Raw genomic sequence first — 20,762 nt, 5'->3', positions numbered from 1 at the left:
GCGCGCGCGCCCGACGCGCCTGCGCGCGGGGCGTTAAATGGGTGCGGAGCGGGCGGCGCGAGGCCCCGGCTACGGCGGCTGAGCGGAGGCGGCGCCGGGCGGAGCAGGAGCGGGAGCGGCGGCGGTGGCGCGCGGGGCTGCGCGGGGCGGCCGGGGCTGGGGGGGCGGCGGCGGCAGCGCCGGCCCGGGGCGCGTGCGGCCCCTCAGTGAGGGCGGGCGGGGGAGAAGTGGGGCCGGCGGTCGGAGCAGGAAACGCCGCGGGCGGCGGTGAGGCCTTGAGCGGAGCGGAGCGGCGCGGGACACCCGCCGGTGAGTGCGGCCGGGCGGGGATCCGCTGAGTCACCTGCCCCGCTGCCGCCGTTCCCCCCCGCGGCTCCGGCGCCTCGGGACGGCGCCTGGGCCTCGCTGCCCCCGAGCCGCGGGGCGAGCGGCGCCCGACCCCTGCGGGCCCCGCGGGCTGTGTGGGGGTGCGGGTCCCGGCGGCCGCGCGCCCCGGCCGTGCCCTCACACCGATATTCCGTGTGCCGGAGCGCGGGACAGGGCCGGCCGCGCTGCCGGAGCCGCTCGGACCCTTCAGCGAGAGCCGCCTGGCTGGGCCGGGGGAAGGGGCAGGGTTGGGAGGGGACAGGCGCTGTTGGGGAACGTGCGTCTACTTTGCTGTGCCCAAGTGCTAAACTGACTCAGGCTGGAAAGAAAATGCACCCTCTAGAAAGGTACGTCTTAAAATCTGACGGGTTGGTTTTGTTTTAATTAGCTCCGCGGTCAAAGGCTTTGAAGTAACCATGGATAAAAGAGGAGGTGCAACAGAAACTGAAAATGGCGATGCTTTCCTGGAGCTGAACAGAACTACAACTAAATACCCACATCGTTACACAAAGGTTAGCTCACTCTCCTTCCCTCCCGGAGTTGTGCGTGGAACTCTCGGTCACAGGAGTAGAGTGGGAGGGGGAGGCTCCTGTGAGAGGGAAGCAGTGAGTTGAAAACTGAAAAGCCTTTGCCTGGATTAGGATTTGCAAGGTGATATCAAATGAGCAGCTTGTTAAATGCGATGCAGTTGTGCAATCTTGTCCTCGATATGCTTTTGATTCCCACCAACTTATTTTAATATCTGAGCATCCCACAGTATGTGCTGAGAGATTATTGTAGAGACTGAAATATGTTGTTCTACCAGCTATCCTCAAGCACTTTGTAGTTCTGCTTTCAGTGGTGTTCTTTTAAGAACTTGACCAAAACCGTTTCCTTGCAGTGGATGCCATTTCCTAGGAAGCTGTAGCACACTGGATCTTATTAGGACCTCTCATGTGTTTACTGGATGCCTTTTATAACTTTAGAATTGTTCATATTTGATTGCTGGAAGCTTAAACAGTTGTGACTCCAATCAGTGCTTAGTGTTTAAACCTTAGCACAGGTGCTTTTGTTTAACTGTGCTGCCTAAATATACGTATGAGTGGAAGAGCTAAATAACCCGCAAATGAAAACGAAATATTATTCCAGTATTGAGTGAGTTTGATGTGCTGTGGGGTTTAGGATTCAAATTTTGTTTGGAGTTTTGGTACCACTGCTGAAAAATGGCTTTGGAAAGAGTTTGTAATGGTGGTTGATTTTTTTCCCATGGCTGCAGGCTGTGGGAACAGGTGGTCATTGCTTTGTGAAAAGCTGTTAAGATACTTTGCAGCAAATGGCCTGAAGTGTGGAACAGGGTGAGACAGTTTACTGTTGCTGACTGTGTTATCTTTCTTGAGGAATTCGGAGCTGTTGGCTTTTCAGTAGGTTGTTTTTTAAAGGAAAAAAAATTATCATTGTAGCTCTGTTCTGTTGAGATAATAGAGCTCTGGCTTATTTTAAGTAGACATCAACAATAAACCACGTACTTCAGAATTGGCAAAACTTCATGGGAATAGTACAGCTTTCTAAATCTCTTTCTTTTTTAGAAAAGATGTGCCATTAACTTTTGAGGATGCAAAGTGTACTGTTATTTAGACCTAGTTAGTCAGTTAGTTGCTAAGTGAAAGAGAGGAGCTGTTTTTAAAACTCCCTTGCTGAAAGTGGCTTCTATTCTTTCAGTCTTGCTTAACTCTTCTTGTGTAGTAACTGAATGCAGCTTCAATTTCTGCTCTGCTTTTTAGGGCGATGTTCAGCCCATGCTGGTGGTGACTGTTTACTGAAACCAATGCATTTGTAACTTCAGTTTTGTTAATTCGGTGCCTATAGTTTCTGACCATGGTAAAATTACAGAACTAGTGCCAGAAGGTGCCTAAGTCTTGTTTATCAGTTGGTTTCCAAGGAGCTAAATCAAGAAATACCAGGAATCAGTCTGTGTTAAAATACTTTGCATCATATGGTTTCTCTACGTGTTACAGCTCAAATATTTTAAGGTGGTGAAGTAATTAACATTGCAGGGCATGTTCATGTGCTCCAGTTTCCTACTAATTAGAGATTGAGGGAACACTGTTTTGGGGTACATGCTGATGATTTGGAAAATGGAGTGATTTCCTTTAATGGTTTATATTCATTTACTACCAGTAGGAAAACATCTGGCTCATACTATAAGTAGTTCTAAGCTGTTTGCTTAAAACTGTTTGATAACAGCTAAGCACACTTTTCCCTCCAGCCTGCTTAGAATGTATGTGAATTAAACATAAAATCTCACAAGTGGAAGTGCCAGCATTTATCTCCTCTGGTACAGGAGTGCTGTACAGTTTAAGTTTTGTCTTTTCTAGTTCTTAGGAAGCTGTTCCTCCAAGGGTGCACAACTAATGAGTGAAAGGCAAGAAACAATTCAAATTTTCCTCACTTGAGTGGAAGAATTGTGATAGGATGTGAGTGAGAGCCTGTGGACTCCCTCTCGTGGCCAGCAAAACCACCCATTCCCAATCTGGTGATGGACAGGGTTGTTAATACTTGTAGTATCTGCATCAGGCTCTGATAGTATTACAGCACTGATGTTCCTCACAGATTGAGGTTTATTTTGGGAAGCTGTGGGCAGGGAGGCCAGGCTCCCTTTAATGGAGCTTTTAGCTGAGGTCTCATACAGGGTGATGCTTGGGGTGGTGGGAGATGTGTTAAGGTTTTGTCCAGCTACCAAGTTGCCATGTAGAACAAGTGTCAAACTCGCATAGTTAATGAACTGATTTTGATCACATGGGGAAAATGATGTAAAAGTTCTGAAGGGTATTGTGTGGAGTGTTGTATTTTGGGGGGAAGGGTAAAGAGATTTTTCAGTTTGGCTGATGTGTAGTGGCTGCTGTTAGGGTTTCTTTATCCATCCAGCTGCCCTCTGATCTCTGCACAGTTCTGAGTCACTTCAGAGCAGGTGGGAGTGAGGTAGTTGAAGAAAGGGGGTCTTGGGAGAGTTAGTGTAACTAGAAATGTGCATCTTAAGTGCATCAGTTAATGTTGCTTTAAAGCACTGATGGTCACACCATCAATAATGCTTTCTGAATGTAGCAAACTGCAGTGAGACTGCACTGGTTGCCAGCCAAGTGACTGCTCAGGGTGTGCAGTGGTAAACTAAGGGCTGTTCAAAGCTGCTAGAAATTGGGAAAGCACGTTATCATTCAGCTTTGATTTGGTGTTGGGTGGAATGGGTAACTGTGTAACACAATATACTCAGTCTTGGAGCTGGTGATGGTCAGAAATGGTAAGCTTCTCTGGAATTTCCAGATCTACACCAGTAAGTAGAATTGTGCTAATGCTTTTTTTTATCTGCTGAACCTTATATAGCATTAACCACAACAATTTTGATTCGTTCTTGAGAACTCACCAGTGCTGGAATCCATGATGCCTGTGTTGCTTATAAGCTGAACTGTCCAGGGAAATGAATACATAAACATTTATGGTGTGAGCACCCTTGGAGTGTTCATGAGTTCTGAACCTGGCCTAGTAAGGCTTAGTGTTTCCAGTAAGTGTTTGCTCAGTGGCCACTGATAGAACAGCTGAAATATAAACTTTCAGTGCTGTATTTCACAGGATGTGAAACAACATATTGGGAAACCTGGGCTGTCAAAACATTAAATTGAACAAGCAGTCTGGAATAGATGGTCTGAGTCACTTAAATCTTGTCTGGGTATGAATTGAAACTCATGGTCTTGATTTTTAATTTTTTTTTTCTAGGAGGAACTGCTGGATATTAAAGAGCGTCCCTACTCTAAGAAAAGACCTTCTTGTCTTTCTGAAAAATATGACAGGTATTTTCTTGATTATACAAAGCTATATACATTTCTTTCAAAATAAAAGTTTAAATTACAGGAAACACTTAGCTAAGAAGTGCTCTTATATTGATGGGAGGTATATGTACCACAAAGTTCATACTGCTCCAGAGTCCAGTTTTCAGAAGTGCTAATCTACTGGGAAGGGCTCAATGCTCTGGCCAGGGATTTTGTTCTTTGAACAGAGATTATTTTCTGCTGGATCTCTTAACTTCACACAACACAAGTCTTACAAACTTGCAGGAAAAAGTACCAAGAATATAGAGGGGTGTGTAGCACAGACTGGGTCTGGCTGTAACAAGCTGCTTTGCTTAGTGGATTACACTCCCATGTTGTCACTGTATCTCAGTAGAAAGTGGAGGTGAGTGTTCTTGGCTGGTGTTGGTAAGTTTATTAAGCAGTAATTTCTTTACTATTCAGATGAATTTTTTGTACAAGAGTGAGATTGAGGTAAAATTACCCAAATGCTTAAGAGCAGCACCATATGATCTACTTGAACTCTTTTTCAGTGTACCAGACAAGATTCACCAATAATGAGTTTTCTAAAATCTGATACTGGGTATTGTATTTCCTTGTGTTACAGAAGAGATCCAAATACTATGTGTGAAGTAATAAACCATAGTAAGGCAGATTTAGAAGTTGGATATGAAAGATAATTCACTTGTGCAGGTTGCTAACCAGTGAATTCTAGGTTTCCAGCAGCAGCATTATGAAGTATTTATTATACTACAAGGTAGCAAACAAAACAATCCTGCAAATTTATTTTCCTAGTGATGGTGTCTGGGATCCAGAGAAGTGGCATGCATCTTTATATCCAACTTCAGGAAGAACTTCACCAGTGGAAAGCTTTAAAAAAGACTTGGATTCAGATCGGACTTCTCTTATGCGCAGGATAGTAGGTGAGTGTGTTCGCCAGCACATGGCTCAAAACTGAGCCTGGGCTGTTGGCAAAACCTTTCTGTTGGGATGACACACAGGAGACTCAACAAGGGCTCTTAAAATTGTTTGACTGCATAGGATAGGAGTCAGAGAAATCATGGTTGTTCCAATTATGCTATAGTGGATTTTGTGGTGACTGTTACCTAAAACAGACTTGGGCAACAGTCAGTTATATCCTCCTGTTCTTGACATGTAATAGTGAATACATATGGAAAATGCAAGTGCTGGGACAATTTCCCTGCAACTAAGGCCTGAGTGCTTAGGAGGTCTATAGTGGGAAAGCAGGTACTTCCTAGGAGACCACAATAGTTCCTCAATACCCAACTGTAAATTTTTTGTTTGCACTTCCTGTGGTCTCAGCTAGGTCAGCTTCACAGAAATAAATCATGAGCATTTTCCTTTAAAAGCCCTGGGATAGCAGCAAGGCTATGGAACAGAAGGCTGCTATACAGACAACTCACTTGTCTTTACTACTACATTAAATTTAGTGCTTTTTGCGTTGTCTTTGACGTGCAGATCCAAGAGAGCGAGTGAAAGAAGATGACTTGGATGTAGTCCTGAGTCCCCAGAGGCGGAGCTTTGGGGGTGGCTGTCATGTGACTGCATCTGTCAGCTCCCGGCGGGCAGGGAGCCCCCTGGAGAAGGACAGCGACGGTGTCCGTGTGATCGGTGGCCGCAGGATTGGCAGTGGCAGGATCATCTCCTCCAGGAACTTCGACAAAGACCATCGTGGTGGGGATTCCAGGGATGCAAGAGACCGGGATCGTGACAGGGACTACAAAGATAAACGCTTCAGGGTTTGTTCCTTCTTTTCCTGATTGCATGTTAAATGCTAAAAGCACCAGAGGCAGGTGAGCTGCATGCAGCAGTTAAGTGTTCTGTGCAAGCGGCCCCTTTATTCTTAGGGTGTGAAGGGTGAGCACTTGTGCTTCAAAACTTAGGTACATTCCTTCAGAGAGCTCCACAGGGGTGCATGTAATACTGTTTATCAGACAAACCCTGCCTGTGGCTGACTTTTACCAGCAAGAGATTCAAAAGTCTAATAGTTCATTTGTTGTTCTTGACCCCTGGCAGTTGTCAGCAAGCACTGTCTTTAACCTCAGCAAATGGGAGCTTTTTGTGCTTTCAGGCTTTCTCTAATACTTTAAAAAAAAACAAAAAACTCTCAGGCTGCAAAACTGAGTTTATAGAAGCACTTGCAAATCAATAGTTTTTGGTGTCATGAAGCAGAAATTCGGCTGTGTAGCTTAAAATTTAAAAGCTTACAGAGCATACAGGGAGGTTGTATACACATTTAAAATACCCAGAACTGGTGTGAGTGTTGGAAGTTGGGGAAGAATCTTATGAAGCAGCATTTTATTAATGCTAATGGTTTTAATATCCTCCTTCAGAGGGAATTTGGTGACAGCAAACGTGTCTTTGGGGAGCGAAGAAGGAATGATTCCTACACTGAAGAGGAACCTGAGTGGTTTTCTGCTGGGCCTACAAGTCAGTCTGAAACCATTGAGCTCACAGGCTTTGATGATAAAATTTTGGAGGAAGATCACAAAGGAAGAAAACGTACAAGGCGACGCACAGCCTCACTGAAAGAAGGTAAGGGCGAATTGGTGGAGAAACAGCAGCAGCTGTTCAATTCCTACAACAGCTCTATGTGCTTGGTGTGCTCTAACAGCCCAGGCTGATCAGGATGCAGTTGTTTGTGCACAGTCCAATGGCAACTCTTATTTTTTGGAGCTAGATAGTCTTACCAGGCTGGAAGCTCTGTGCCAGGAGTTGTAGTGGGTGCAGTTTTCTCTTGCAGGAGCCAGCACAGTTTAACTGATGAGCTATCAGCTGGGGGCTGGGTTCCTTAGGCCTGTGCTTCTAATCCCTGGGCAAGTGCCTTAACTGTCAGGCACTGTTTCCACAGGAAATAGTCAAGTTCAGTGATTCAGCAGTCACTTGATTTTTCTTTTTAAGGCATAGAATGCAATGGTGGAGTGGCAGAAGAGGATGAAGTGCAAACTGTCCTTGCCAATGAGACTCCAGCAGATCAAGAAGTTCCTAGAGAAGCCGTTTTACAAGAACCAGCTCCAGGAGAGTTTGACTTCAATGAGTTCTTTAACTTGGATAAAAGTGTTCCTGGCCTGGCTTCAGTGAGTTTTCTGGGTTTTAGGACTGGGTATATTAATGAGAAGCATTTTTGCTGCATCTGCATTCTCTGAAAGCTAAAACTTCTTGCTTTGTGGAAGTTCCTTTATGAAGTGTGTAAGTTTAAGATGAATTTGCAGAGATTTAGCTTTGGAGTGTTAGGATGTTTCTGCCAAAGTGTTATCCCTGGGGCTGGCTCCATCTCCAAAGTAGGTGTTGGAGGCAGACCAGCTGACTGTTTTTCCTTTCTTTTGGTCACTACTTGAAGGCTCAAAATTGGCATTCTGAATGGATCTTCTTTGGTATTATTAAAGATATGTTCAGAGAAGATTCACTGTACAAATTTAGTCTAGCTGAAAACAACCTTTTCTATCTAAGTGTGGGAATTGCAGCAAACAGTTCTGTGCAGACTTCTGGCAGGCAGTGAGCCTGGAGACACTACTGGTAATTGCCTGAAAGGATGTATGTCTGGAAGGGTTTGAATATTTATTAAACCTTTAAGAGGTTAATTAATTTTTTAGAGCTATTGCTCCTGCGTTTGATGAACACAGCCTACCAATTCAATCAAAAGTCAAAAATTGTGTTTTGACTGCAAAGAAACAGACTCAGCATGGTTAAGAAATGTTGAGGTTTAAAAAAAAAAAAGGGATTTCTGACCTAATCTTTAATGTGGACAAGCTGCTTGCATTAGAAAAGAATCATCATGTGGTGCCAGTAATTTGACAAATACATGGAGTTCATTCTCCCTATCGAAGTTATAAATGGTTTCTTTAGACTTGATAATCTGATTTTCAGCATATGTGCAAGGTGGTGATTCCTTTCAAAAGCAAGAGCTCCCAGGTGAAAATACCTGCTGATGAAACAGATGGACAGATGTTATAACTTGTTGTAAAAGTGAGTTTCTTCATCCTGGTGATGTCTGTGACAAAGTGCAATCACAGATTTGTTTGTTTCTTAATTCTAATATGTTAGAGTCAAACAATCAAAACCAAATGAAGCAATACTATTACTTTTCTCTCTTGTAAATAGTGTTGAGTACTCCTTGTTTCAGAAAAAACAATTTCTCTGAGAGGAAGAAGCGGTTCTTCCTTTTGTCTAAAACTAAACATGCTGCCTGAAGCTGCATCTGTGCCTGTTGAGCCAGGCTTTAACTGGGTACTGTCTTGCAGGATAGGATAGGAGAAGCTTTAGTTTGAGTTGTTATATTTTTATAATGCACTGGTTTTTAAATACCTGGGGTTCTTTTGACACTTCTACTTTAAAATGGTGTAGTTAATGGTCTTTGGGTGCTCTGATTGTGCTTTTTCAGTTACAGTTTTACTGTGAGTAAATATTTGGTGTCAGTCAGATATGTACATAGGGTTATGTTAACTGACTGCAGGAAAAAAGCAGATCAAAGTTTTGAAACTCTGGGAGCAGTATCTAGTTGTCTGTAGCAGAAGAATCTTGATTGCACAGTAAAGCTTCTCAGATGTTGCTGATCTTGCTTATGTTACAATTTTTTTTTCCCCTCCTGTAGATGATAGAGGATGTGCTGGGGGAAGGTTCAGTGTCTGCCAGCAGGTTCAGCAGGTGGTTCTCTAATCCCAGTCGTTCTGGAAGTCGGTCAAGCAGCTTGAGATCTACCCCTCATGAGGAACTGGAGAGGCTAGCAGGTAAGGCTGCAGGACATTGCAGGGTCAGATAGCATCCTTCCACATTCTTTCTTACTCATTCAATAAGAAGATGGCAGATAAGGCTTTAGGACCTGAATTCTCTCACAGTTTAAGCACTTGGCATTCTTCTGGAAGCTCTTAGAGCAAGCAGCTGTAAGTTCTTTTTTTAATAAATGTTCTTGTCAGTGCTTCCTGATGACTTTCCAGCTGATCTTGGGCAAGGGGTGTGAGGCATAGCTTTGCAGTGACATGCTGAAGTTGGTTGCCAGTTTGTGTTCATCTTGAGCCATTGGGTTGGTAAACTGATGTCGCAGTGCTCCTGGTTTTGCTGTTTCAGGTCTAGAGCAAGCCATTCTCTCCCCTGGCCAGAACTCTGGAAACTACTTTGCTCCCATTCCATTGGAAGACCACTCTGAAAACAAAGTGGACATCCTAGAAATGCTACAGAAAGCCAAAGTGGACTTAAAACCTCTTCTCTCAAGTCTTTCAGCCAACAAGGAAAAGCTTAGAGAGAGCAGTAAGTGCCTCTTCAGCTATTGTCCAGTTCTTGTGATGCAGTATCTCCCAGCAAGAAGCTTGGTGTTCTGGAAACCTCAGCTGCTAAATCCAGCAGTAGGCAGTGTTATGGAGTTACTTACAGTACTGAAGACTCAGTATTCAGCAGCTCTCAGTGGTGTCAATATCATCAGTGACTCTTTTCATCCTAATCACAGGATGACATCAGGGCTTTATCAGACTGCTTTAGTGGCCAGAAACAATTATAAGATGGTGCAAGTCTTGATCTGAGTTTCCAGCTTTGTGTATGGCACTTGCATAAATTTTTTCATACTGGTGACTGGTAATGTCAGCTCTGAAACTGTGGCATTTAAACTCTGGTTTTACCAAAAACTGACAGTGTAAATCATCCTTGACAGTGTCTGTAATGGATCACATTGATCCATTAAGTGCCAATATCCAAGGAGTTGAACAGTGACTTGAGAATGTGGGGGTGTTTTCTAATTTTTTTTCAAAGATGCCTCTGGCTTAGAGATTTGCATGTCTGGGCCAATAGCATGCATGGAGTGTACAAAACGCATGTGTTCTGTGAAATCTTGAGATCTAATTCCACATGGGTTTCTCTTTGGCAAGCAGCATGTATTGCCATGTAAACTGCACTGAAGAACAAGTGATGCCCCTCTGATTAGTGTGAAGCAGCTAGGAAGGAAAGCATCTAAGCATTACAAATATTCTTAAGCATCCAGTCTGGGAATAGGGAGTGTTTGCTAACATGTGGAGAGCTTTCTTCATTTCACTTAAAGACTTGTAGTTCTGTTTCTGTTCTGCTTAGTCTGACTTTCCTACTAAAAACTTTCAGCTTTGATCCTCACAAACCAAGGATGAAGGAACAAAAATCTGTGGGAGAAGCTTCCATTCACTCTAATGTACCTGATGTGGGGTTCTGCATTCCCATAAAATGCTGTACAGCTCTTCAAGTGTTGTGGAGTTTTGAATTCCTCTCCACTAGCATCATGTTTACTCATGTTCCATGCTGCATGTCTGCATCATTGTTTCTTTTCTCCACCTTCTTGCCCAAATCTCCAGTAAATCTTATTTCTTTGGGCCAACATCTGCAACCCATGGCATGCTTCTGTCTCTTCTTCCTTTTCTTTTAAGGTGTCATACCTTGTGATGTGTGTTAGCTTGTCCATAAAGCATGTTTAGCCTTGATGTCAGGCACCAATAGGTGTTTATATATGTGTATATATATGCATATACTGGAAAAAAGTACTGCTAAGGGCACTGTACCTATATGGTGGTTATGCCATTGAAATCTTTCTATAAGAGCTTTAATTTCTGAGCAAAAAATCTACTTCAAACTTTATACACACTGAGCTTAAGTGTGTAACTGAGTCTCTAAAGTATCTAGATTTTTCCAGGTATGTATTCTTTCTACTTATGATAGCTTGCACTGTGGCTGTAAAACCATCTGGTCTCCTGGAGATGAATGAAACTTTGCTAATTGAAAAAGAACCAACTCAATTGTCACGTGAATGTTCTCTGTTAAATGCAGAGATGTAAAATGTAGTAACAATGTTTCTTGCAGGATAAATGAAAGAGTGAGAATTGAGTAGCTGAAGCCTAAACAGGTTCTCGTGGAGTCTTACATGGTAGTAGTTGTGCATGTCAATTCTCTGAATTTAGGTATATTAGATTGTCAGTCTAAACACAGGTCAGTCATGGTTTGACAGCTAGTATCAGTATCAAAAAATAAGTTTTTGGCTATTCCTAGTTTTCAAACAACTTCTATTCAACACCTGCACAAGAATTACTAGTTGACTTGAGAACAGAACTCTGGTTTACCTGTATTTTTATTGTATTTCTCAGCACATTCAGGAGTTGTACTTTCAGTGGAGGAAGTTGAAGCTGGGCTAAAAGGTCTGAAAGTGGATCAGGAGGGGAAAATTGCCACTCCCTTTATGGCTGAGCAAATGGAAGAAGCCCTGAATGTCAGTGGCTCCAGACAGATGAAGAAGGATGGGGACATGACTGCATTTAACAAACTCGTCAGCAGCATGAAGGCAAGCGGGACTCTGCCTTCCCAGCCCAAAGTCAGTGTAAGTGGCAGCCAGTGGCTCTGGTGACCTGTGCTAACACAGGGCTAACCCCAACCCTTACCTGAAGCCCAGATGTTTTTAGTGACCTTTGTTTAGTAGAGCTATGTCAGTGAACAATCTGTTATTTTACACTTCTAACATCACTTGTTCTAAGATGTAACTGAAGTGAATACTTGTTAGCTGGAAGATTAATATTAAACCATAGATGACAGTAAGGTTTAGACTGCAAGGGGTTGTAGGATGAAATTTCATCCTGCCACTAACTGCCTAAACAGTATGCTTGACCCAGAAGCTGTCAGTAAATATTTCTGGCACCAGCAGATACTTCTAACAACTGAGTGGGTCTAAAGCATGTGTTTTCCCTGCCAAACTATGCCCAAGGACTTCTAGATTCATCCCACTTCACTAGAAGATAGTGAAGAATATAAATCTGCCCTGTTAAGAATTTGCAGATTGATCTCAGACTTAAATCAAGACTTTTGCTTATGGGTGTCTCTTTACATTAATGTGCAGTTTTGATGCACAGAAGAGTATCTTAAATTTCTTTAACATACAAACACTTAAGTTTGTACATATTTTCAGTTAACCAACGGCTCAGTATTCCATCTCCAGTTTATACAATTAGATAAATTCATATATATGACCCAAACTTGAATGAAGTACAGTGGGATACCTGTATGCAATCTAGCACAGGGTGTTTTTCTTAGATAGGGGAGATTTGTGAGCCAGCTCAGCTCTTTAACTTTGCTGAAGTTTTATTTGGCTGATGTTCTAACAGAACAGATAAAACTATTTATGTCACTGAGACAAATGTAGGCAGTCTCTTAATGAGCTTGGTTGTATCTATATCTAATTTACAGTGTTTTTATTTTCTTAGCAGAGCCTTGAAAGCCACTTAATGTCACCTCCAGAGATGTCAGGCCAGCCTCTATCAAAGAATATTCTGCAGGTATTCTTACTGGGGGGAGGGAAGTACTTAAAAGCATATCCCCAATGGGAAAACAGAAATTATTTGAAAATAAGGCATTTAAGGCAATTATGGGATCGGTAGTCAGACTAAAGAGAAAAAAGAGCCAGGGACTAGATCAGTTTAGCTAAAAATTTGTCTTGTCGTGTTATTTCCTGTAATTCCAACTTGGAAATGAAAAGCTTGCTGAGTGCCTAGGTCTGGGCAAACCAGGATTGGTGTCTCTGGTTGCACAAGTCCCCCTTGCCTCTAAATTGCTGTAAATAGGGCAGCCTGTAGTGTAGCAAAATGAGCTTGTTTGTGTAAATTTGTCATATTTTGAATGTTCTTTCTTTACTTATTCTTAGGAACTTCTTGGTCCACCCATTACCAGACCTGCTTCATCGAATGTCCTGAGTGGCCTGATGGGGGGTTTGGAGCCTGCAGCCTCTCTGCTGACACAAAGAGCCCCTTCTCCCCCCATTCCACCTGTGTTCCCAACACGAGCTGCTTCTGCAGATTACCTGCGCCATAGAATATCTTCACCCATTGGTGAGGCTGCTTGCAAAGTGGGTTTTTATTACTTAAGGGTTTTTTAAGACTGCTTTACAGAGCAATAAGAACTTCCTGGCACTTGGTGGGCAACTAGGGCAGTGTCTGCCTTTTGAGTGCAAAGTACCCTTTCACTTTTTAATGTTAAATTTATCACCCAGATCTGACAGTGAATTTTGGTGTGGAATAATATGCTCAGCTACTGTGTAAGAATAACTTTCAAGGACTGCTTGGCCATTTGTACTACAAATTACTACCAGCAGCCTCCTTTGTAGCTCTCCAGCTCTGTGGCAAGGAAGAGATGTAGTTCTGTGTGGATTTAAGGGGTGAGCTGAGAGTCTTCACAAAGAATCCTTAATTCATGTAGCATTATTTTACTTTGGGTTATGTATTCTATGTATTTAAAGAAACTGTTAGTACTTTTAAATACAACTGTTAAATATTCTTTAGGTTTTGGACAAGGTTCTCAGCAATTGCTTGGTGATCCATTTCCAGGTGTAAGGAAACCCATGAGCCCAGTTGCTGCACAGGTTAGATGACATGCTTTTTGCTTAATATATTTGCATCTCTTTGTGTTCTGTGGTCTAGAACTAACTTGTGGAAACACTTAGCTGTTGCATCCAGATATTTGTGCTTCGTTAAGTTTACTCTGAGTGTGAGGATGCAAAGTCTAATTTAGTACGGTCTCAAAACCTCATTGCAATTTGGCCCATCTTAGAGTACCTCAAGTACAAGATTTTTTTGAAGCTGCTGCTCCCTATTAATAAAACAGAGACTGATGGGCAGATGTTGGTGAAGACATTAGTAGCTTTTGCAATCAATCTTCAATATCTTAAAAAAAACCCAACCAAATACAGGCTTTGACTTGTGTGTTTTCTATGCAACTCTACCTCAGATGAGTCCCCTGGAGATCCAGCAAGCTGCATTAGAGGGATTGGCACTCCCACATGACTTGGCCATACATGCAGCAAATTTCTATCAGCATGGCTTTGGTAAACCACAAATGGACAAAAGCAGAGATGGCTACAGAAACAGGTGAGCACCTGACTGCAGAATTTAAGGGGTTTGCTGTTAACTGATTTTTAATGTGATTGTCTTTCAGTAAATATTAGCACTAGTCACTCAGGATTGCATTGGTTCTTGGCAGTGCTGCCTTAGAAGAGGCTCTGCTCTTGGCACAAAATCTGACTCCCTGTTCCTTCACAGGCAGCAGCGAGTGACCAAATCCCCTGCCCCAGGACACAGAGGGAATGCATCTTCTCCAGCCCCTGCAGCATCCATCACGAGCATGGTCAGTACCTGATGTTCTGAGGTTGTAGGTTGTGAAAGTGTCTGCAGTAACCAGATTATAGCCATGGTAATCGATGGGAGAAAGGAAAGCCATCATATTCATGTTGTGTCTGTGGCCACGTGATACAGGAATGAGTTTCCCTTCGTGCTTAACTGAATGTCTTCACCTTGGAAAAGAACCTTTTCTGGCCACTCTCTTATCTGAAACTGAAGAAACACCATTAATGTTACCTTGACCTCATATTTTGAAACCAAATTAAGGTCATTATGAAAACGCAAGCCATCATATTTTGGTGCTTAAATTTTCAGAAGACAAGTGGCTGAAAGCCATGAGATGCTTCAGAGAACACTGGTGTTTGGGTATGAAGTGTTTGACCTAAGTGTCTGTGGGTTGAAATAATGCCTAGGAGCTTCAGGGTCACTTTGAAAATGAGTAAAATCTCAAAGCCAAGCTGTTGCTTCTCTGCCTTCATTACTGTGTAGAATGCAACTTTAATCCAAATTTTCCAATTAATCAGTCAAGTACTTGCAGCTCAGGACTGACACAGACTATCACCTGCCACATGAAACAAGTAATACAAGTTTACATTCCAAATGAGTGACTTCCACAGGTACTATGAAACTTTGAATAGGGGAAAAACCCAAATGAGGCAATTGTTCTCTGCAGAACATCAATCCTGAGTTAATGCAGATAAAGCAGCTCTACAGGAATACCTATGGAGCTGTTTTTCTGGTCAATAGCAAAGAGAAAACTGTAACTTACACTACAGCTCAGCTGTTTTGTTTCAAGCCTGTTAAGGTGCATTTAACTGAGAACAGCTGCAGATTTTGATACTGGACTTGCAAAAAAAGTCTAATGAGAAATGCTTAAACTATAGAATAAAGCTATGAAATGAGGTGAAGTAGAATCATGGGCACACAGCAGCTGATTCAAAAGAGCTTTAAATGGAAAGGATGTGCTAGAATTGGTGTCCACCCACAACTGAGATATTGTGGCCTGGATAATGAACACTGGGTGAGGCTTTGGTTCTTACTGTGTTCTCTGCAGCTGTCTCCTTCTTTCACACCTACCTCGGTGATTCGCAAGATGTATGAGAGCAAGGAAAAAAGCAAAGAGGATCCAGTTTCTGGGAAAATGAAAATCAGTGATGTTAAAGATGAAAATCAGAGACCAAATGAAGGTATTGTAATGGCTTTAAAATACCACAAACAAAAGGGATTTGGAATAGACTCAGGTTGTCTCAGCACGTAACACACCCTTTAGACATTGCTGATCTGTGGAGATGAGGAGGGTGTAGAAGTGAGGGGCCATATGGGAGGAGGGGGTCAGAGCTATGGAGGGGATACTCTTCCAATAGTGCTGGGGCTTAATCCCTATTTCTTATCAACTTCTGAGCAACACAGAGGGCTGGACCAAACTTTTCAACTTTGATGAACAAGCACAGTGACAATAATGCCTCCATAGCTCTCTATACCAGTAATTGAAAACTTAGACTTGTCTTGAGATAACTGAACAGTCAAAGCTGAGACCAGTTAAGCTCTTAAGTGTAGCAGATCGGGGAAGCATTTTGTCACCCAAACTGATGTAAGAGGCTATTAAAAGGAAATGCTCAACACCAGTTGCCTGACCTAGTCTGACTGACCTGGCCAGTGGCCAAGGCATTGTGCTTCAGTGCTGGTAGCTGCAGAGGCAGCTTGCAGTTCGTGGTAGCTGTCCAACTGAAATACCTCCACTGTAGTAGTTGATGCCAAGGTATTTTAGGCTTTGTCTAACTCATCTGGATGGTCTGTGGAAGTAGCTTCTAGAGGTGCTTTAGTGTTCCAAATCTTGCTAAGCAGGTGTCAGATATAGAAAGCTGCTGTTAACTCCCAAACACAACTAAACTGAAAAACCACCTTTGGCCAGACTTCTGGCACAACTCCAACTTAGAAACTTGTCTAGGGAGGATCTCTTGTACCTCCCATCACCTTTGGCACTGACTTATCCATGCTGCCCTTTCAAAATTCCTAAGAAAAAGGAAAAATAAGAATTAACATTGGAGTTACTGCTGATTCTGATCTAAGTTTCCTGTAAAGGGATTTCTGTGGAACATACTGCTTCTCATTACTCTTTTGAAATAATTTGGCCAGAAGCACCCAGAAAAAAAGAGGCTTGCTATTAAATATATACAATTACAGCTCAGCTAGTTCTGGAATCTAACTATCAAATCCAGTCATTAGGCTTTAATTTTCATTAGGTGCAATCTCTAGCTGTGGACTGTAATAGCTGTATTCAATTCTAGCTACAGATAACCTACTGTCTAGTTCTGTGGAGAATGCAGATCAAGGAACTTTGCCCACCTTAGGTACCAAACTACCTGCACTGCAACGCTCTGCATGTTCCACACCTCTTACCCAAGCAAATCGTTGCACCAAAGAGCAAGACTACAGGCCCAAATCAGCTGGTAGGAAGACTCCTACAATGGCCTCCCCAGTACCAGGAGGCCCTTTCCTTCGTCCTGTTCATCAAGTACCCCTTGTTCCCCATGTACCACTTGTACGACCTGCTCATCAACTGCACCCAGGATTGGTCCAGAGAATGATGGCACAGGGGGTCCATCCGCAGCATCTTCCTCTGCTGCAAGCAGGTAATCCATACTCTTTTTCCTGTTAATGCATGTTCTCTCTGAGACTGACTTTGTGTTAGGAACAGCACAAACTGATACTACTGGTAGTCTTTATTATATCAGAACTTACCTTTAAAATCAGACAATAAATTCCAACCCTTCTAAATACATATGTTTTGTTTTGCATTAAGTTCCTTATGCTTATCAGGTAAGAATTTTTCTTGCTCATGTTCAACAGGTATGCTTCCTCCTGGAGTGGACCTGTCTCACTTGCAGGGAATATCTGCTCCCATCCTTGGCCAGCCTTTTTATCCACTACCAACAGCAAGCCATCACATCCTAAATCCACGCTCGGGGACGCCTTTGCAGCTTGCCATGATGCAACAGCAGCTACAACGATCAGGTAGGCTAAGATAAACAGGAGGAGTGTGAGTTCTAAAAGGCTACTTTCTGGGGTGTTGAATGCACTGTGCTAGCAGGAAGCTAATTTAATTTAGTTATTCATGATCGCTAACCTTGTGTGGGTCTCAAGTGGTTTGGGCCACTGCAGGCAGTTATGCCAGAACAAAGTCCAAGTGAAGTGTTTGGTTTCAGAACATGTGTTGCTACTGACAGATCTGACTCTTGCAGCATGTGTCCAGGCTTTCAGCCTTCCTGGGTCACAGGCCACCCACCTTCTCCAGGGAAATGCTATTTGATCCTGGTCTTCCCTTCAAACCCGCGTGCACCGTGTCCGGAACTGGCAGTGTCAGGCCATTTATGGGAGTACTAATGAAAATAAACACGTGGTACCTGGACTTCCTGGGGCTCATAGAATGAATAAAAGCCACATTCAGCTCACATGCCTTATCAGGTGATAGCTCGAGGGCAAATCTGTGCTGGGTGTTACTCCACCTCTAATAGCTTTACATTTCACAGGCTCTGGAGCACAGGGATCACCTGCTGGTGCACAAACAGCCCCTCAAAACGTGCTGCCTCGGACTGGATTATCTCACGGGCACACACAGCTTGACCATCGCCCCAGCCAGAGAAGTGGCTCTCCCATTGGCCTTGCAAAATGGTTTGGTTCAGATGTCTTGCAGCAGCCTCTTCCATCCATGCCATCCAAAGTCATCAGTGTAGATGAACTGGAATACCGGCAGTGAACAGTGACCACTGGGTGGAACACTTGTGATTCTTTAGACTGGATGAAAATGTCCATAGTCAGGACTTCACCTCTGTTTGGTTTTTTGAGGCTTTTATTTTTAGCACTCTGTGCAAAATTTCCTTTTGAGAGACTAAAGCACATGGCACCTGTTCTGGTCTCATGTCTGCATCAAGACTAAAGGATCCATTATGGCTTGGATAGTGAAGCCTGAAGAAATTTAGATGCACGACAAAGCCAGTTTAATCCTGGAAGTGTCTATTTTTTTTGTTTGTTTTTGTAAGATATGTGAATGAAGTGCTGATATTCTCTAGTGTAGAGGTAGCAGCTATGGATTCCTTCTGCAGAAAACTACATGTATAGACCCTTCTGTACAGACTTGTGTATAAACAATCTTTTGTACATACACACCTAGAATAGCCTTTTTGAATCTATACAGCTGTACATAAGAGTAGCTGGTTAACAGTTGAGCTTTAGTTGTGCCTATGGTTTGGACCTTTCTCCATTGTACGTGTGGGACTTTCTTTAAGATTAAAGTTGCATATCCTAAGTGTGAGTGAACAGGATGAAGTTGCTTTGCCTTTTCTTGCTGCTCATCTCCTCTAGGTCTCCCTCTCACATTTTTCTGTCACGTACTGTGCACTCAGTGTAGCTAAAGTGTCAAAGTAAAAGCCCACATCTTGCTGTCTATGTAACAAAGGTCTGATTCCCTGTGACTCTTGCCACCAAATGAGAGAATTGTTTAGTCTTCAGAAGCCTTGAGGATGGGACCTGGTGCAGTCATGATAAAGCCAGATGTTCAGTCTGTAGGTACCTACTGGTTGTTGCTCTTTCAAGAGGGCTGGTGCTGGTTCTTATTTAGCTGCAGTATTTTCCTTGTTTTAATCTTTCAAGCCAGTTACTAAAGGTCATCAAAATGGAGCCTTGGAATCCTCACCCTTCAACTCCTCAGTCATAGCTGTGGATATTCTGTACTGCCTTCAGTGCTGTTCATAGAAGGGAGTCCCAAGAACTGTCCTCAATCTAGTGTGCATCTGGTGATGCCATTACTGTGAAACTTGCCTTTGGAGTCTTGTGGCTTGAAAGGGGGAGGATATTGGGGTAGTTTTGTGATCTTACTGTGTATATTTGGTTTTAAAATACTATGTTCCTTTTAAGCCTGTTTCACTTCCCTGAACAGTTCAATGTTCTCTTCCATCCTTCTGCATGGTTGCTCACTTCACTCCCTCACTTGTGTTGAGTCTAGTACTGCTGTCATGTCCTCTACCTAGCTTAGGCCATTGTGCTCTTTTAAGAGGTGAAAGTAAAACCAGAACTCTCACAGACTTGCTCTTTCTTAGGTCTCACTGAAAGCAAAACCAGCAGCAGGAAGAAAAAAAAAAAAAAATCACTTGTCTGTATTATAACCCTTGCCAGCGTGCTGTGGTGGTTTGTTTCAGTCCAGCAGAGACAGAGTTGTATGGAAATAGCAAGCTGAAATCTCCAACGTGGAAGTGTTGGAAGTCACCCGTACTTCTAGTGGTTGTTCCCAAAACAATCCCTGTAAAACATGCAATCACCAGCTTGTCCCTGTAAGATTGTTTTCATACTTTTTTAACTTGACACTTTCCCAGTAACATTCTGTAAATAAAGTTGATTCTACCAGCTCTCTGTATCAATTGCTCTTGTACTAAAGTGTCAGAATACTGATATTTTTTTTTTTTTCCCCCCACTCTTCTTGTGGGTAAGATGGAACTGGGGTTTGAGTTAAGATGCAGAAAACTTCAATTAGTCCAGGGGTGGAGAGGATCAGTCTGCTTTGGTAAGAGTAACTGGCCTCACTGATATGACCCAGGATGGAATTGCTGCATTCAAATGTCATGGTTGAGTGTGAGGAATTGAGGCTCAGTGTATTAGAGGCTGTAAAACTTAACTAGCTTTAAATAAAGTATGAATGTGAGGAAACAGCAGTAAAACCCCATCTGACTAACAGCCTCATCTTCTGCCCCTTCCACTCAGGCTCATAAACCAAGCACACCTGCAGCAGTTCAACTCACTTATGCAGAGATCTAGAAAAAGTACAGGTAGAAATGCCTGGAGTAGAATCAAGGCTTGGCTGTTTCCTTACCAGGCTGAATAGCAGTCACTGTTCCATGGATTTAGTGCTTGAGTGGGTGTCTCCAATCACTTTGTCTTCTTGAATGTATAATAACAGGAGGGGGAGTGTTTTTTGTGCATCTAAATAAACACCCCTATAATTAGACACCCCTACTTCCTTTTTGTAGGAGAGCAAATGCTGGAGGCTGATGCATTTGAGAAGTGCTCTTGACATGAGCTAAAAGCTCATCTCTATTAAGCAACAGAACCACTCTAAGACCAATGTGCTTCTCTTGGGCACCTTACTTCTTTATCTAGGCAGGAAATTCTTTCAAGAAAACTTAAAAGCCTCCAGTCATACAAGCAGCTAGCTCACTTCCACTAGTCTAAACAATTGAAAAGCAACTGCTCCTGAGCAGAACTGCCCAGTTTTTCCACAACTGCAGGACTATTTATAGCCTTGAACTATTCCAACAAGAACACTTTCAGATAAAGGCAGCTGGAACTCTGTCCTCTAGCATTGTTTCATAAGATATAGTTCTCTAGCCTTTGCTTTTCATGTTTTGTTCTTAGAACAAAATAATTCCTGATGTGTGAACATTTTTCTAATTTTGAAAGACAT

The 20,762-nt window shown here is 42.8% G+C and overlaps 1 protein-coding gene across 4 annotated transcripts; it reads left to right on the top strand.

Moving 5' to 3' along the window:
* Positions 1–207: 207 nt before the first annotated feature.
* Positions 208–19,710, top strand: EIF4ENIF1 (eukaryotic translation initiation factor 4E nuclear import factor 1). Of its 4 annotated transcripts, none has more exons than XM_014894663.2 (19): positions 208–309; positions 755–878; positions 4,114–4,187; positions 4,980–5,107; positions 5,664–5,944; positions 6,539–6,740; positions 7,107–7,282; positions 8,797–8,932; positions 9,270–9,449; positions 11,297–11,526; positions 12,407–12,475; positions 12,841–13,024; positions 13,475–13,554; positions 13,920–14,059; positions 14,231–14,315; positions 15,363–15,495; positions 16,597–16,941; positions 17,159–17,323; positions 17,839–19,710. In XM_014894663.2, the coding sequence occupies exons 2-19, from the start codon at positions 783–785 to the stop codon at positions 18,063–18,065; spliced, it is 2,931 nt and encodes a 976-aa protein (XP_014750149.1). In that variant the 5' UTR covers positions 208–309; positions 755–782; the 3' UTR covers positions 18,066–19,710. The 4 variants fall into 4 exon arrangements, with proteins under 4 accessions (XP_014750149.1, XP_014750151.1, XP_014750150.1 ...); XM_014894665.2 differs by having other exon boundaries at positions 12,404–12,475; positions 16,879–16,941; XM_014894664.2 differs by having other exon boundaries at positions 12,404–12,475; positions 16,660–16,941.
* Positions 19,711–20,762: the final 1,052 nt, after the last annotated feature.

Source organism: Sturnus vulgaris, chromosome 19 (genome assembly GCF_052056855.1).
Source record: "Sturnus vulgaris isolate bStuVul1 chromosome 19, bStuVul1.hap1, whole genome shotgun sequence".
Lineage (NCBI taxonomy): Eukaryota > Metazoa > Chordata > Aves > Passeriformes > Sturnidae > Sturnus > Sturnus vulgaris.
Note: the sequence above shows the minus strand (reverse complement) of the source record. Positions and strands in the feature narration are given on the sequence as shown.